An 18,885-nucleotide genomic window follows, 5' to 3' on the forward strand; every position below is an offset into this window, starting at 1 on the left:
GGAGGGAAGATGGGTAGGAAGAGGTTAACTTGTATGACCAGAGAAATAGCAATTGTACTTTCATAGAGTCTTGACGTGCTTTATTCTGATTGGAAATGGTTAAGAGGAGTGATCTTTAAAGGAGAGACTTCTACAGTTTGGGCAAAGGACTGAGAAAGCATTTTTTGACATTTTGATACCCCCCCGTAACTGTTGTATAGAGCACTGAAAATGCAACTAAATGACACTGCATGCTTCTTCATTGCAACATACTTCACTTTGTGAACCATACATTCCTGACCACTGCTGATTCAGTTCATATTCATGTCAGCAACATTTGGTACTAACAAGTCGTCTTCTGGTTTTTCCTAACACTTTGTCTTCTTGAAACTGGCTACATGTATAGGTCTACAATTGTAGGACTGCATACATATTTAAACTCCCTCATCAGACCCAAATACAGTGAAAGTTCTAAAGCACAAAGAGAGCAAGTCTAAGAGGACACCACTGCTTACTTTAGCAGAAGCATTTTGAAAGAGTTGGAATGGAAATAAATCCAGAAGCAAAAACGTATCAGACAGCAACTGAAAGGACAAAAAAATTAAAAAATATACAGACACTTGAAAAAATATGAAAGAAAAGTGGAAAACGCACAAATATTGTGCCAAGTATAGAAAATTATCAGAACAACCAACATGCTGTCCAAGATTTGCCCCAGGAATGGTTAGAGGTGAATTTAAACCAAAAGACAAAAGGCTAATTAGTGGCAACCCAATATAAAGGGCTATGGATAATTTGGTTTAACATCCTAACAGGACAGAATGACAATTGGAGGAACTGGAAACTGTTGAAGATTTCATTGCTAGTTGTGATACACTCATGGCTGGGGGGTTGGCCACAGAAAGCCAAACTAATGTGAAAAAGACTGCTGGAATGGGGAATGTGCAAACACAGCAATATACAAGTAGCTGAGAAATGGTGGAAACAAACCTCAAAGCATTATTAACAATGAAGTTATTATACAGGAATACCCAATACCAACAATTAAAACAGGTGCAAGCAAACCAAATACTGTAGTCCAAGAAAAAAGGGAAAAGTTATATTAATGACGGACATGTGAACACCACTGCAAAATCATGGAAAAAGCTATCTACATGTGAAACAACATGCTGACTTTTTACTTGCCTCTTTTAAGAATTTAAAATAATCAAGAATGAGACCCCTGCACCAATCTCCAAATTATTCAGAGATGCACCAACATACAAGCCTTATAAACATCAACCATTCAAATCCTCTCCTCCAAACTCCACAAACTTGGCTTCAGTGCAAGCTATTTTCTCCGTCCTTGGTCACAAACTGTGGGAATCACTCAATTCTTCTCTTAAAGATCACTCCTTCACAGCCCATTTTCCAATCACAAATAAAAGCACATTGCAGGACTCTAGGAAAATGCAACTGCTGTCTCTGGATATACAACTTACCTCTTCTCACCCTTCTTCTATCTACATACCTTGCTTTGACTCCAGTTTTCATTGCAATTCTGTCAGTGTGCCAACTATGACATCCACTTTATATACAATGTGGGAATATGTGTTTTGTCAGTTACTCTCTATATAATGACATGTACCTATTGATTTTACACCATACATTGCATTTTGCCATTTATTCTATATATATTGCCAAGTACCAGTTGTGTTTACCTCAGGTGGTGTGATATGAGGTAGTGCCATCTGTGCCAGGGAGTGTAGGGCAGTGCATGTGTAACATATGCCAGCATAGCTAGCTGGAGTTTTGTAAAGAATTTTATGTCATTTGACTATCGCACTGATTTGTAAAGTTGCTTGTGATAAAAATGCAACAGTGGGTCTTGCTTGACAGAAATATATACAGGTATGTCAGACAGCATAACTGATTAAATATATGTATTTTAACAGAAAATTCTGGAAAGGAAGAGATTACTCTCAGTCCAGCTAATGTTGAAAAATAGGTTCAAAATTATATGGGTTGGTTTAGGCCATAAAGATTTTAGCTTTCAGGTCTGATTGCAATCAGACAAAAAATGTCTTGGAAAACAAGGACTAGGAATCTTACGGTATTGTCCTTAGGGGTGAACTAATTGCTACACTGAAAGAGTGAAAGTTTTTGAAATTGTTTTACAGCTCAGATGCTGCAACAGATCTTAGCAAAAAGCTCTGGGTGTGTATTGTACTAGAATCAGGTGACCAGATGTGACCATTCTATAACCAGCACTGAAATGATTCTTTTAGGTATTAGAGATATGACAAAACTCTTGAAGCAGCACTTTGTCAGAACCTGACAGGAAGGAGCTCTCTCAGATTCTCACATCCATGCACCTCATCTTGCCTTGCTGTAGTAACTTAACTAGGGAACAGCAATTCTTTAGTCAGGAAAATATAGTGAGATTAGTTAAGTACTGTTTTTCTGCAACTGTGTGAATCTATCTAACTGTATTATTTTTTATAACTCCTTTGACTGAAACAATGTTTTTTACTCTAACTAGATATTCAGCACTCTCATGTTTTCAATTTTATTTATTATTAAATGTTTCTCTACCTTTCATTGTTACTTGTCTTTTAGAGAATAATTTTAACATCTTAAGAGTCTTCTTTTGGCTTTTCCCAGTTAGGGGTCACCATAGCGGATCACCTGTCCGCTCATGATTGGTAGTGCAGTTTTACAGTGTTGAGTTGCCAGCCCGGCGCCTAACCTTCCACAGAAGGCACACACACACATGCACTCACACCTAGGGCCAATTTTAGTGTGTCCAATCCACCTACAGCATGTCTTTGGGATGTGGGAGGAAACTGGAGCACCCGGAGGAAACCCACACGACCACAGGGAGTACATGCAGACTCGGCACCCCAGCCAAGGATCGAACCGGAGAACCTCTTGCTGTGAGGCGACAATGCTAACCACTGCACCACCGTGGCCGCCCTAATTTTAACATCTTAAGAGTACTTATGCTTATTTTAGTGACTTTGTGGTCACTTCTGAAAGCCTTGCTACATTGGTCAAACTCTACCATTTGTATTAGTATTAATTTTACTCACTAGGTACAATTGTAAGAGCCTTACAGTAGATGAATGGTGGCAGTGTAATTACCTTATAGTCTAGGTGGAGGGGGCACAGCTGGTAAATCTGCGCCAACCATTCCCAGGTGTGTGTGTGAAAAAATCAAATATACAGTTGTGTATGCCAGCTATTTGGAACAAAGACAGGGCTCCATAGTGGTCAGTACAGAGTCTTGTTTGGGACCTGGAGAGAGAGAAATGCAGACAGATTCCAGCCCTAGGTCTGGAGTGTGCTCCCTGTGTGCTCTTGAGGGAAACTGTGCTTAGTGCAGAGAGCTGCATCTGAAAATACTGTGTATCCACTTTTGTTCCTAGTGGCTGTCCCTCACTGGTGCCAGTGGTTAGAAATGAGGCTCCTTGATTACTGTGCCAGAGTAGGGACTGTCACATACTGGTGGCAGCTGAGTGGGCTATTAATTGAACTTCAGTATCCTGTGGGCAGTTGTTGCTGAAGCCGAGTGCGTACTCTCAAGCAGCCACAAGGTAAACCATATAGAGTTTCATCTTCACAACAATTTTATTTTTGTTAGCTTAGTTTAATCAGGGAAAGCAGGAAAAGGGATCAGCAGAGGATTATGGCAAGCTAACAAGAAAACAGCTGGCCAAGGTGTGTGAAGCCAAAGGACTGGTACATGCCAACCAGACTAAATAGGAAATTTCAGCCTTAATCACAGCTGCAACATGGATTGACAACCAGTCTGGTGATGGGGATGTGCAGCCTTCAGAAACAGGACAGTTCACCTTTTCCTCAGGGGTTGTAAAAAAACACCTGGAATTGCAAACTTGAACTGGAAGCCAAACATGTGGAATAAGAATCAGTTGAGAGACTGAGGTGTTTGGAAGCTAAAGAAAATGAGACTGTGGCAGGCAAAACATATGGAATTACAATCAGCAGAGAGACGGATGTGTTTGGAGGCCAAATAAAATAAGGAGGAGCACCAAAAAGAGAGGGAGATGCTGACTCTTCATCAGGATCACAGAGGTAATGTGAAAGAGAATAACCGAACCCCAGAAGCAATAAATGTCAGTAAATTTCTTCCACAGTTTACAGAAGGTGATAATTTTGATAGTTTTAATCATATATTTGAAAGAGTATGTAAACAGTATACCATTGACCAAGGGCTCTGTGTACACTTCCAGGCCCTCCTACTCCATGGTAAAGCTGTAACTGCTGTTTCTAAACTGCCTGATATGGATTGTTTAAACTATGATAGAGTTAAACAATTGTTTGAATGTTTTTAGTTAAAATCTGAGGCTTACAGAAAGTTTTGTTAGAATAGATGCAAGGCAGATGAAAGTGCATGTGATTATATTGCTATATTTAGCACTTAATTTCATAGGTGGGTGAGTGGGTGTCAGGTCACCACTTTTGAAAGGCTGGCAGACCTTTTGGTAAGGGAACAGGCCCTTAGCACGTTGCCTGAGGACATTAGAACCTGGTTGACCGGGAGTGCAACTCTGCCGATGAGTTAGGGAGGAAAGGGGATCTCTACTTAGCAAGCAGGGCACCACTGCACAAGAAGGGAACACCCAGTGCTGCACACGGATATAAGGGAACCCATGGTGGGCAGCCTAAACCACCCCAGAGTCCACCAGTAACATGGGAAGCAACTAGTTCAGGTACACTACCAGGACGAAGAGTTAGATATTTTAAATGTAATCAGAGGGACCATGTAGCATACAAATGTCCACTGAAGCAAGACAGGGAACAAAAGGTGAGGGAGCCAGCAAGTGGGAACATGCCAGTGGTAAGTTGTCTGGAGACAACAGAAGTACCAAACTATCACCAGAGTTTGTATCCTATCAGTGGATGGAAGGCAGACCACTGCCGAGAGACAGCACCTTTGACATAACCATCGTGAAGCCTGCAGTGGTTAAAGAGGAGCAGTACTTGCTTGGGCAGTTCACTCCAGTCAGAGCTTTAGGAGGGATCCCATTCAAAATACCTTTGGCCTGGGTTCACCCTGACTGGGAGGGTGAAAAAGGAAGCAAGCAGGTAGGTGTGTTCGAAGATATCCCTGCAAATGTTGATTTTGATAATGCAGTACCTTGTGTGCATGCAGTTACATGGAGTCAGGCTTGGAGACAAGTATGTGGGTCTGGTAGGCCTGAGGGAGACCCAGACAGACCCCCACCTGAAGCTGGGGATGGTAATGTGGCTAATTTCAGGGAGGGAGCTACCCTGTAGCAGTGATCCTGAAAGTGAGCCACAGCTGCTGGTAGGTACTGATTTTCCTGTGGACAGGGTGACTGCAAAGAGCGGCGAGTGGTAGTAGCCAGGCTGACAGGCACCATTCTTAGAAAGGGAGATGGGAGGGGTCACAAAGGTAGAGCTGAGACGGGCTGTTTTCAGACCCTACCTTACAATGTTTGAGGGAAGTAGCTAAGGAGGTACCTGATTCTCAAGGAAAAGGTGAGTCTGTATACTGGAGCAAAGGGCTACTGTATAGAAAGTGGACCCCTGAGGGTGGGCTAGAGGGTGAGGTAATACAACAGCTGGTAGTGCCCAGAGCCTACTGTCTTGCCACTTCTAGCCATAACCTATGACATTCCTTTTGCAGATCATATGGGCATAAAGCATGCCAAGATGTATTATGCAGAGCTTTTACTGGCCTGGGGATGTAACAGGGTTCTGCAGGACCTGTGATCAGTGCCAAAAGGTGGGCAAGGCAGGAGCCAAAGTCAAAGTTCCTTTTATGCTTTTGCCTGTGATTGAAGAGCCATTTCAGAAAGTAGTTATGGATATTGTAGGGCCTCTGAGTACTCCAAATTCTACAGGGAAGACTTATATCCTGGTGGTAGTAGATTATGCTACTAGATACCCTGAGGATGTAGCTCTGTCCCCCATCAAGGCAGAGGTGGCGGCAAATGCTTTGTTAGAGATATTCAGCAGGGTAAGTTTCCAAGAGAAATACTGACAGAGGTGCCAATTTCATGTCACCTGCTGGCTTGTCTGTGAAAGTGCTATGGGGTGAAGCACCTAAAGACCATCCCCAGACTAATGGTCTTGTGGAAAGGGTAAACTATACACAAAAGACCATAATATAGGCATTTGCAGACCAGATTAAGAGAGAATGGGGCAAATATTTTCCCTATCTGCTTTCTGCATACAGACAGGTAACCCAAGGAATCCACAGGTTTTTCACCCTTTGAGTTGCTGTATGGGCATAGGGTGAGGGGGCCTTTAGATATGATTTGATGAGTGGGAGGGTGTGAATCCCATAAGGAGTGTGTTGTAGCACATGTCCTAAACCTCAGGACAAGGCTTACGGAGCTCATGAGCTTGGCCCAGGTGAACCTGGAAGGATCCCAACAGCAGAAAAATGTCTGGACTGACAGGAATTCTCGAGCTCAAAAATATGCTGTGGAACAGCAGGTTATGGTGCTCATTCCTGTCAGACACAATAAGCTGCAGGCAGCTTGGGAGGGACCCTTCAAAGTGGTAAAGGTCAGTGAAGTTAATTGCATGAGAAACCTGCTAGACAGGAGGCAGGAGCACAAATTGTACAATGTTGACATGATGAGGCCTTACCATGGTAAGGAGGCCCTGGTGCTATCTGCAGTGGATGGCAGGTGCCCTTGCCTCCCACCGCTGGAGACAGGCCAGCCTTTGTGACTCCTTTTGGATTACACAAGTTCACGAAGATGCCCATTGAGATGAAAAATGCCCCAGCAATCTTCTAGAGGCTGTTAGATCATATCCTAGCAGGATCAGGATATTATGCCCTTGCCTGCCTGGATAATATTGCTATCTACAGCTATTCCTGCAAGAGCACCTTCAGCATGTCAGGGAGGTCCTGGGCAGACTGCAAAGGGCAAGGTTGACCATTAAGTGCATAAGTGTCAGGTGGGTAAGGCAGAGGTCTCCTACCTGGGAGAGAGTGGGGAGTAGTAATATCAGGCCAGAACCTGCCAAAGTGGAAGTAATTCAGGAGTGGCCTGCCACTGTTACAAAAAAGCTGGTGAATGCATTCTTGGGGACAGTGGGATACTATAGAAAGTTTGTTCAGAATTATAGTGCAATAGCTGCTTCCCTCACAGCCCTGATAAGGAAAAAGAGGTCAGATAAGGTAGTGTGGACCCCCAAGTCTACAAGCAGGCATTCCAAAACCTTAAAGGAGCTTTGGGAAGACCCCGTGCTAGCCAGTCCAGATTACAGAAAAGAATTTGTTGTGCAGGTGGATGCTTCAAACCATGCGGTGGGTGGGCTGTACTCAGCCAAGTATCCTCAGAGGGAGAAGAGCACTCAGTTGTACATCTCAGCTGTAGACTCCAACCCAGGGAGGAATGTTATGCAGCTGAAGAAAAAGAAGGTCTAGCCATAGTAAGGGAACTGCAGAAACTTCAGAGCTATCTGTATGGAAGGAAATTCGCTGTGGTTACAAACCACAATCCCTCAACATAGCTACATCGTGCCAGCCAGCAAAATGTCAAGTTATTAAGGTGGAGACTAGGGCTGCAGGCATATGACATGACAGCACTGTAGTGGGGTCAGCAATGCCAATGCAGATTGGCTCTCAAGAGAGGGTACAAGGTTAATGTGTTGCCAGAAAGGCCCATTTCTCTCAAGCAATGTTTTTCCAGGGTGACCTGAAAAGCTAGCCTGAGTCTTCAAAGCGGGGTGTGTGTGTGATATGAGGTAGTGCCATCCGTGCCAGGGAGAGTAGGGCTGTGGCATGTGTAACTTATGCCAGCATAGCTAGATGGAGTTTTGTAAAGAACTTTGTCATTTGAATATCACACTGATATGTACAGATGCTTTTGTTAAAAATGTATTTGTAAAGTTGCTTGTGATAAAAATGCATCAACAGGTGGTCCTGCTGGACAGGAGAGAGATATATACGTATGTCAGACAGTATTATTATAACTAATTAAATGTATGTGTTTTAACAGAGAATTCTGGAAGGGAAGATGCTAAACCCGTCCAGCTAATTTTGAAAAATAGGTTGAAAATTAAATGGGTTGGTTTAGGCCAAAAATATTATCTTACAGGTCTGATTGCAGCCAAAGACAAAAAACAAATGGGAAACCCAGGACTAGGAATCTTCCTGTATTGTCCTTTGGAGTGAATCACTGTAGCAAATACTGCAGTCCAAACTAAGAGAGGGTGAAAGGACACCCGGAACCACAATATAAAACTTTTAATATATACAAAACAATGAAATAAAAAGGATTAAGAGCTTTGCTCTGATAAATCACTTGTTTATGCAAAATACATATGATATGATTTATACCCCTCCAAGATCACCACGATTCTACCATCCAATAAAAATGGGAAACCTGTTGCACATCCAAACGAAGATACAATAAAAAAAAGTGTCCACTATCAAAAAATAAACACAATACAAAAAATATCCACAAAAATTACAAGACCAGGCTAATCAACTACAAGGTTATAAAATATAGGATATGAGTTTTAAAATACTTCCAACAGATACATGTTCATTTAAACCAAGCACCACATTGGCATTTAATCTATGCTGCCAATTGAGCTCACTTTTTTTAATCAAGTCCTCCCACAGTCCACCCCTTGAACGCTTCACAATGTGATCCAGACCAAAAAACTAAAGTAATGATCAGGAAACTCTATAACATGCTTCGCAAAGTAGTTTTTGCCAGATATCCAAATCATCATCATAAATCCTTTCTTTTAGATTTATCTGGGTTTTACCCACATAAAACCCATCACACTTTTGGCACAATGGCAGAGATACACCTTTGGTGTTACAGTTACAAATTTTTACTTTCTTAACAATAGTACTTAAAATATGTTTGCATTGACTACAAGAACCACATTTGGCTGTGCCATATTTTTGTGACTGAAGGATATATCAGAAAAATATCATAATCAAACAGTTTCTTAATGCTGATGACATTAAAGCTATTTTCCAAACACAAAAGCTTAAACACAGCTATTTTCAACATAAACTAACACAAATTCAACCTAAGAATACTAACAGCAGCAAACTACCTCTCTGAAAACAGTAGTCTGCAAACTCTAATATACTGTAAATAGCTGTGTAGTCTACAAATTGCAGCACAACTGCTGAATGGGGCTGTTACCCTTTTGTTTGACTGCTGCACTGCTTGTGACTTGGCTCATAGCTGAAAAAGGGCCTTTAGGCCAGCCCACATACATAGTCAACAATTCAAATCAAATAAATACATTAAAGTCTAAAACTGAACTGAGATCCTTCAATTTCATTGATATTAAAAATATATGGGGCAGTACTCAAATGTTTTGGTTTGGTGGAACCTCCTGGATGGCTCTTTCTGTTAAAAGATAAAGTAGCTCTCTCCCAGTCACTGCCTTTTATAAAGTGGGACATCTCACAAGCATAATGACCCCTGATACAGATGTAATGGAGTATTTACCCTCCAGATATTACTGCCCCTCTCCACCTGTTCTTCGTTACGGACACCAAGGTGGTGGGAGACAGATGTCCCCCAAATGCTGGCAATGTCGCCCTCAGCAAAGTTGTAGTTGACACAAGATGGACCATTACTTCTAATGTTTGTGACCAATGCCTTGGAGAGAACACATTTTGTAAACGTTAACTATATAGGGTTTCTTTCAGGCATACTGTAGCATTTTCTGTAAGATGGAAACTAGGCCAATGGGAAATTCCCCTCTTCCCAAACATCTGCTACCCTCCTAATGGATCAACTGAGATGAAGTCTACATCATCTTTACTGCAAACTTCTGCCACAGATGACAAAGAGGTCAATGCTTTCTCTTACATAGGTCCATAGGTAGGTATTAGGCTATCAGCCTAAGGGCCTAAGTAAGCCTAGCCAACAAGGTTCCCTGGCTTATACCAACCAAGAAAGTTTATTTCCTGTGCCCCTGTCAAGCAGAGCCACAGAAGTGATCACCGTGGTGTATTTTCTATTTCCCATCCACTCATCAAGAATTTTCTTGAAGAGTGCTAATGAGGAACTTTGCTCGACATAGATGGGTAGCTTGTTTTAGAGTAAAGGAAGTCTCTGGGACAGGAATCTATCCCTCTGGCATGTCCTGTTTATTGTGGTGACAGGGTTTAAGTCCCTAGAGCATGTAGCTCGGAGGGATTGTGATTTCTTTTGGTATAGCATATCCAACAGCTCTGGGTTTAACATAGCTTTATATGTTAGCCAGAGATCTCCTCGGAGTAGGCAATATTCTACAGAGTAAAGCTGGAGTTTTTTGAGACAGTCAGTGCAGGGCATCTGTTTGAGGCCAGTAATCCTCTTTGTGAGGTACTTCTGTAGCCTTTCCAGCTGCTGCAGATGGCTTTGTGAGGTACATTCGAAAAGGGGCGTTTTACTCTACAATGGCTCTGAGTGCCAAGCAGACAGGAACAATGACCTTTTTTCCTGGATGAGAATCCTTTTGTGATTAGGTGTGCCACACAGATGGATTTCCTGACTACTGTGGCAATGTGATTATCAAAGGAGAGATTACGGTCCACCTGGGTCCCAAGGTCTCTTCATCACATATTCAGCCAAACTGGGTGGGGTCCAGAGTTTGGAGGATACCAATGTCTTTATGAGTTCCATGATGATACGTTCCATGGCCTTGCAGACCAGGCTCATCAGGCTAATAGGGTGATAGTTCCCAGGATCAGTGGTGGCTCCCCCTTTGTGGAGTGGGATAACTGTTGCTGTGCACCACTCAGTGGGCACAAAGCCTGATGTGAGACTATGATTGAACATGGTACTTAGGTGGGGAGCCAGTTCGTTCCAAAGTTCGAGTAAAACGCAGCCTGGGATGTTGCTCAGTCCCATGGATGCTGTGTTTTTGGTTTTAGATAGTGCAGCTTTTACCTGCACAGATGCGATTACAGGGACTCTGCATTCTTCCTGTATAGACATGGGCCCTTTAAGGGGTGAGAGGGGGGTAAAGTTAGCACTGAACTTATCTGCCAGGATGTTGGCAAGATCAGTTGGTTCTGTAACTTTCATGCCGTTGTGCTGCAACTCAGAGCAGATCTGGGAGTTACCAATGAGATTCTTGACATAGCTATAGAATGCTTTGTGGTTGCCCTTAGAATCAGTGGTGATTTTGTTTTCATAGCTAGATTTGCCAGATCTTATAAGGGATCTCAGCTTCTTACTGAGGTTGACCAGGGAGCTCCTCCACTCATGGGATTTTACTCTCTTTTGCAACAGTGTCTTCCTTCTGCTGTAGTGTTTGTTTATGGCAGGGGACCACCAGATTGGCTTCCTTTTTTTGGGAGGATAGTGTCTGGGTTCTGTTTGGGATAGCACGATCCATGCACTTGTGTAAGTGCTTATAGAGTGCATTTGTGTAGGATTCAGCAGTCATAACTGTATTGTCCACCTGTATGGGTGTCATGAAGTTCACCACTTCTGTCTAAAGAAGCATGAAGTTGGCTTTGAGGAAATTTTTTACCATGATTTCCTTAATGGTGGGTGGGGGCAGGATGCAGATATCTAGGGTGTATAGCTTATGGTTGGATATGACCAACGAGGAGTTGATTTCAGGTGTGGAACACCAGTCACTCATGTTGGTAATGACTAGATCTAGGATATTGTTGCCCCTGGTGGGGGTGTGGATAAGTTGATCCAGAGCACTGGAATTTATGAATTCCAGAAAGCGTTGAGCGAAAGAGTTGGTACACGAGTAGTTTTCCCAGTTAATGGTGGGGTAGTTGAAATCGCCCATTATTAGGGTGTTTGATTGAACCCTAATACTTTACAGTACATCAGCAAAAGAGGAGTGGGAATCCTGGGGCATGGTGGGGGGTCTGTAGCAAGCTACAATTTGGATTGCAGTTTTGCCCAGAGTTAGTTGCACTTGGATAACCTCGGATGCATTATGCTGCGCAACTAGCCTGGAGGTGTGGATATCCTTAATGAATATGGACACATCTCTGCCTTTGGTGTTCTGGTCCAGGTTAGATGGCTCAAAAGTGTAGTAATGCAGGGGTGCTCTCTAGAGCCTTGAACCAAGTCTCAGTCACTGCACAGATATTGATGTTCTCCATTTTAAGGAGTGCCTCGAATGAGTGCATTTTGAGATTTAAACTTCTAGCATCGAGTAACATTGCCCTCAGTTTTTGCTTGCCTGCTCCTGTTACGGTGGTGAATTTGTCATTTGAAACTTGCCTAAAAAGGCACTATAAGGGCGGCAAGAGCCTTAGCCAGTATCCAGAATCCCTGGGGCGACAGGTGCAGGCCATCTCTGGCAAAGCATCGTGGTCTGTCGACCATGTCGTCCCAGGCAGACAGATAGTGGACCCCCTTAAAATGACACCAGAAGCTTAGGCAATTGTTGAAGTCAATCATTTTGTCCTTGCACTGTGGTATCATTCTGGGTGATGGCAGGATGCTACATAGGGTTAGGGTCATACCTGCCTGGGCTACAAGATCGGAGAGCTCTTCCATGTCTCTCTTCATGTAGTTCAGGGAGGTGTGTCTCAGGTCATTCACACCAACATGGACAATGACAGTCATATTTTTACTTGTTATGGAGTGACCTGAGTGCGTGGGTTATGTGGCGGATCCTGGCAACCGACAGGCAGTTGACAGTAACCTTCTTGTTTAGCCTGGTGAGTGCACCTAACTATAGAGTTACCTAAGACTAGTGTGTTGGGTATGTTGGTTTGCCTTATGGGCTGTGGTTTACTGGTACATTGAATCTGTGGGCTGTGTGTTATTTGGGTTGTGTTGGGGGGTGGAAGTTGCTTGCGTTTCTGCTTTGGAGGTCTCTGTTGCTTGAGCAGATTATTATTGAGAGCCTCTGCGAATGTCTGTGTTTCTGTGTGTGGATTTTGGTGGCATAGGTTTAGTGGGACTATGTGATGAGTGTGGTGCAAATGTTTAACCTTCTCCTCTTGACCGTCAAGTTCAGTCTCGGTTGGAGAGAGCTTTAACTCCAGTTTGATTAGTTAAGTGCATCTCTCACAGGTTGCGGTGTTACGTGGTAGGAGGAGAGGGTTGTCTGTGTGCATGAGGCAATTGCTACATTGCCTCAAGATGCCCAGATTCATCAGGCAAACAAGAGAGAAAACTGGGAGCTGATCCTTGGACATGCCTGAATAAAAAACTACTTTCCTCTAGACAATTGAGGAAAGTGAGTATGAGATGTTTATCGCTAAGCAAGTGAGGAAAGTAAGTACAAAACTGTTTTCCTGTAGGTAAAGAGGAAGTTTGAGTTATGTAGTAATTTGTAGCTTATCTAGTGCTAACAAGTTCTGAACAAGTGCTGAGCACAAAAGCAAATTCAAGTGCTAAAACTAAGAATCTGTACCTGGATCTTGTGATAGACAGGCTACCTAGTGCTTACCACTCCCACTGATAAGCTAGTAGGCTTCCCTCCAACACAGAAAGGCTTTGGGGGCTCAGAAGCTTACAAACAGTCCTGGTTACAGCAAATCTGTATCTTGACTAAACTAGTTACAGGAAAGGCAGGAAACAAGATTAGAACATTTTTTTTGCAATCTTTTAAAGTGGGATTCTGAAGATGAAGAAATATACTCATCTACTATCATGGAGAAATGCTGCAACTGATCTTGGGTCCCTCTGCCTTGCTGAAGAAGTGAAATAACCAAGGATCTCTGAAGAGGTTATACAGTTTTGCTCAACAGATTGTGAAACCAAGGTGGGCAAAGATGTCATGAAGTGCCACTGAAATAGTACAGTTGTGTCAACTTACAATAAATGTAGATGTTACTGTTGCAGTCATTACATTTGGGTTATCTGCTTGCAGGTAGCCCTCAGTCTGCCTGATTATCAAAGTCTTGGGTCCTGCGTCGGTTGCTGTCTCATCTTCCATGACGTCTGGTGGTCAGGGGTATAAAGCATGTAGCAGACGCCATTACATCAGTTTTTCTTGCCCTAGATGTCAAGTGCCCCCATAATGGGAAGCAATTATATACAAGGTTACACCTCCAACAAAAAGCAAATACACCAGAAAGCTTTAAGCATATTAAACAAGAATAGAGGTATAGTCAATAGAAGTCAAGGGGCTGGAGGGAGGGTAACCAGGACTGCAACAGTGAATACACTCGAACATCTACATTTATAGTAAGTGTACACAACTGTACTATGTTCGTGTTTCACTGTTGCAGTCATTACATTTGGGCAGATTACCAAAGCTAAGGAAGGTAGCAGGCAATTAGATAGCATTAGCACCAGCTATAAGGCCCTGCATGACTGCAGTAGCAAAATCAGCTCTGGATTTTGAAAAAAATTGGCAAGTGGTAATACTTGAAGGTATGTACAGAACTCCAGGTAGCAGCTTCTAGGATGTCCCTGGTAGGCACACCTCTGAGAAAGGCTGTAGAGGTAGATGCAGCCCTGGTGGAATGTGGTCTCATCCCTTGTAGTGTAGGTTTTCCATGGTGCTTATAGCAGAAATGTATGCAGCGGCCTATTCACTTAGAAATGGTTTGCTTTGAAATGGCCTTCGCCTCTGCCCCTGCAGCAAATGCAACCAGCAGCTGTTCAGGTTTTCTGAGAGGCTTAGTCCTGTCCAAGTAAAATCTAAGTTGTCTGTGCACGTCCCAAGGAGTGCAGTATACGTTCCACTTTGTTCTGTGGATTAGAAAAGAAGATTGGCAGATGAATGAACTGATTAAGGGCTACACTGGATACCACCTTGGGCATAAAGGAGGGATTGGTCCTGAGGGACACCCTGTCCATATGAAAGATGATGAAAGGCTTCCACTGCCATGAAGGCCTGTAATTCCGACACCCTTCTTGCTAATGTGATGGCTAGAAGGAAGGCTGTTTTCCAAGAAAGGAATTTCAACTCTGCATTTGCAGCTGGCTCAAATGGAGGTACAGTGAGATTTTCCAATACAAAGTTAAGGTCCCAGGCTGGAGTAGGGGCTCTCCTGGGTGGTCTTAAGTTTTTATCCCCTCTGAGGAATTGCTTCAGCAGTGGATGAGAAAAGAGGGGTGGCTCTTTATTATAATGAGCTGAAATGGCCGAGGCATAAATTTTGATGGAAGAAAAGGAAAGGCCCTTGGGAAGCATCTCAGTTAAGTACTGAAGAATGTGTGGTATTACTGGGCACATTTGTGGCCATCCCCCGAGTCTGGCTCCAGGAACAGAATCTTTTCCATTTTTCGGCATAGGATTTTCTAGTACTAAGCTTCCTTGCCTCCAGAATGACATCCATCACTTGCTTACTGAGGGATGCTAACGGAGAGGTCATGTAATTAGCCAGGCTGCAAGAATCAGGGTTTGAAGCTGTGGGTAAAGAATCTGGCCCTCCTGCTGGGACAGCAGGGCAGGAGTCTGAGGCAGGTGCCATGGTTCCAGAAGTGACACACTGCGCAGGAGCGGGTACCGGTGTTGGCGTGGCCAGTCTGGTGCAATAAGTATTGCCCCTGGCTTGTCCTGTTTGATCTTTAGTAGCACTTTGGAAAGGAGAGGCAGAGGTGAGGGACAGGGCATCCACTTTCCAAGCTGGTCTGTGGGGTGTCCTTGTGCAGAATTTGTCCAATTGGTAGTTCTGATGGGAGGCAAACAGGTCTATCTCTGGGCTCCCCCATTTGTTTCTCAAAATGTTGAATATCTTTGGTTCCAATTTCCACTCGTGTGGGTCCATGCGATTTCTGCTTAGGTCATCTGCCAGTATATTTAGCTTGCCTGGCAGGAATTGAGCTTGTAGGTGCACTTGGTAGCTCAAGGCTGTGTTCCACAGAGCCATGGCTAGTCTGCAGAGAGGGTATGAGTGGGTTCCCCCCTGGGGCCCTGGAATCTCTATCAGAGGGGGGTAGGGTTTTGGGCAGTAGTAGCCTTAATGCCTTTGGGTCCCTGTGAAATGGTCTCAGGATCTGCAGTAGGATTCTTAAAGAGGAACTTGAGAGAGTCAAGTACTCTAATACCGGTCAGGTTTTCTGGGAACCGAAGGTAAAGTGTCAGGGGCCAGGCTAGATTCCAAGAAGGTATCATCTACAATGTTAGTACAGAAGGGATAGCTAAAGGCCTGTGTTGAGGTAGGAGTAATTCCCTAAGCCTCTTTTTGGAGTAATCCTAGCTTTCCCAGCAGAAAAGCACCCTAAGAGTATGCAAAGTTTCACCAAAAGAGAAATCCTCTGGAGGGGAAGCAGAGGGAATGGAGTCCTCTGCATCAGAATCCTCATAGGTAGATAAGGGAAACTCTTGGTCATCAGAGAAAACAGAAATTTCAGAATCCTGATCAGAAGAATCAAAGAAAATCAGTCCTAGGTCTCTTAGAGGGAGAAGGGTGGCCTCCCCTGATTAGAGTAATAAGGTCTTCAGCCATTCTTAACATTTGTTTTTTAGGCATAGGGGCCTGACCATGCAGTCTGGGCATTGGTTTTCTAGGCGTGGGTCGAGTTTTAGGCCTTGAAGAAGATGGCGTCAGTTTAATATGCAAGTCAGTAGGCCTGAATACACCCTCAGAAGCCGGTGCCTGCACAGCGGCTCTGGACCCATCCAAGGTAGAGACATCCCACGGGCTCCACAGTCGAAGAAGCATCTCGCGGCAGACCAGACTCCAAATGGCTCTCAGTAGAGGCCTGCGAATCTTAGGTAACTAGTATCAGGGGCTGCAAAAGCACCTCGCTGAGTACCGGCGAACTGGCGACTAGCTTAGAAGCGTTGTTGGCAGCTTTGGACCTATGCAGTCTCTGTCTTTATCTTTGCATTTTTTCAGAATGTCGGTAGTCTAGTGGCTTACCGAAGCCATTTCTGGATAACTGAACAGAGTACCAAAATATTTAGATGTAAAAATGAACAGACTATGAATAGTTCGAGGTTTGAATAAGGCACAAAACCGACAGTGAGGTACGTCGTGGTCTGGGCCTAAGCAAGGAATGCAGTATGAATGAAAATCTTTATGAGGTATTTGCTTTCCACAAGAAATACAATTAACTTTTACTGACTTCGGTTTAGAGCAAGAAAAAGGATCCTCAATGGGGTACTTAGCCTAGTTGAAGACTTCGGATCTGAAACTCTAAAATGAAAATTTCAGGAGTCGGCCGACCGGCACTTGCTAACTGCTTCTGCTTTGGGCACCGCATGGCAAGAAAGACTGATGTAATGGCAGCAGCTGCATGCTTCATACCCCTGACTACCTGACGTCATGGAAGATGACAGCGCAACTGACGCAGGACCCAAGACTTTGATAATCAGTCCGACTGAGAGCTACCTGCAAGCAGATAACCCAAATGTAATGACTGCAACAGTGAAACACGAAGAACATCTACTTTTTATTTCTGCACAGATTCTCTGAAAACCTGCAATCGTAGCTCAAAGAACCCTCAGTTTCAAAAAACACAGAAATGGACCACTCAGCACATGCACAAGCACCAACTCCAAGTGCAAATACCAAGTTTATTAGTTACCTGTATAGACCAGTCCTATGATCCTGACAATAGCGGCACAGTTCACACTACAGGAGTTTGTCTACCACAACCACACTTGCTCACTGATTACATTGATGTAAATCAGTCTTTCACAGTATTCTCAATCAACTAATGACTGAAAAGACACAAAGAAAAACACTGGACATACAGTTAGCTACTATATGTATATTTTTTTCCTCTGGTGAAATGGAGGGTCCTAAAGTATTCAAAAGGAAGAAATGCAGACAACAAAAAAAAAAAGATCATAAAATGGAGGTTTGCATCACTTGAGTCAGTATCTTGGTTTGCATAAAACCTGATATGGATCGAGGGGAAGACAGCTGTTACTAAGAAATCTATGCTTAAAAAACTGGAATACAGAAGGTGGACTTATAAATTACTCTTAAACTGACCCTCCCTAGAGATGATCTGCAGTTTTTATAACAAACCAAGAATCTTGCATGTACATTTCCCAATTGGTAACCTCAAATTTGACTATATTACAAAGATGAAAGTTTCACTCTACACAAAAACACCGCCAATACTGTCAAACCTTACTCTGTACATGCTGAGGTGGGAGTACCAGGAGGCAAAGGACTCAGATCCCCAGTTAAATCTGATAGCGAGTACTTAATGTTAGTGTATTCCCGGCCTTTCATTTTCGTCTTCTGGAGAGAAAAAAAAAATATACCAAGAAGTTACGTAAATTCAAAACATGCAGTCCATGAAGTCACAAAACAAACTGAACATTCTTAGCATAACCCAGTGTATGTTGCTGTGCATCTGACAGTCCTGAACATTAAACTATTGTCAAAAAAGTTCAAAGTTAAACTGTCAATTGGTTAAAGAGCTAAAGACTTGCACCACTGCATAATGATGAACACTTCTACAGCATGACGTCTACAGTCCATGGATAAATACAGCAGGACATAGCTAAGTGTACAAAGGACAGGCACATATCCAAACAGGTGCGACTGCCTAACAAGGCAAAGACTCCATTCCCTGCCAATAACAAAATATATATTAAAAAGACTTCTGAGAAGAAAATACCATTGTCACACAGAACCAATACCACTGGTGAAATGCCCATTTCATTACGGATTTGGGTATTACAGACATCTTCAGTCACCAAGCAAAACCTCCCAGAAACAGTCATGCATTTTTTAAGTATCAGTTAAATAACGAGATGAGTGAATGAGGTGAAGGTGTATGCATTACTGAAGTGCACATACATGACATAAAACCATAAAGTGCAGTTAGGATCAAAGTAATTCAAACATTTATTATACCTACAGAATTTCACAGCATTTTCTTTAAATTATACCAATGCATGCTAACAGTTTAACGTATTTCTAATATTTTAACTGAAATCGTGAAATAGACATTTAAGTGTTCTCTCAAAATAATCTGCCTTGATTTTCAACTTCAAACTACACTTACTTTAATAAATGCCAATAAAAACTTTAAGCATTTTGGACAAACAAAT

At 43.0% G+C, this 18,885-nt stretch overlaps 1 protein-coding gene across 1 annotated transcript in view; it reads right to left on the minus strand.

Moving 5' to 3' along the window:
• The window catches only part of PTPN11 (protein tyrosine phosphatase non-receptor type 11), an 811,421-nt gene that overhangs the window by 232,151 nt on the left and 560,385 nt on the right, over window positions 1-18,885 (minus strand). The window contains 1 exon segment of the mRNA XM_044069754.1: window positions 17,958-18,067. Within this exon segment, the coding sequence (XP_043925689.1) occupies window positions 17,958-18,067 (110 nt within the window).

This window comes from Protopterus annectens, chromosome 4.part0, assembly GCF_019279795.1.
Source record: "Protopterus annectens isolate FY-2018-M chromosome 4.part0, PAN1.0, whole genome shotgun sequence".
NCBI lineage: Eukaryota > Metazoa > Chordata > Ceratodontiformes > Protopteridae > Protopterus > Protopterus annectens.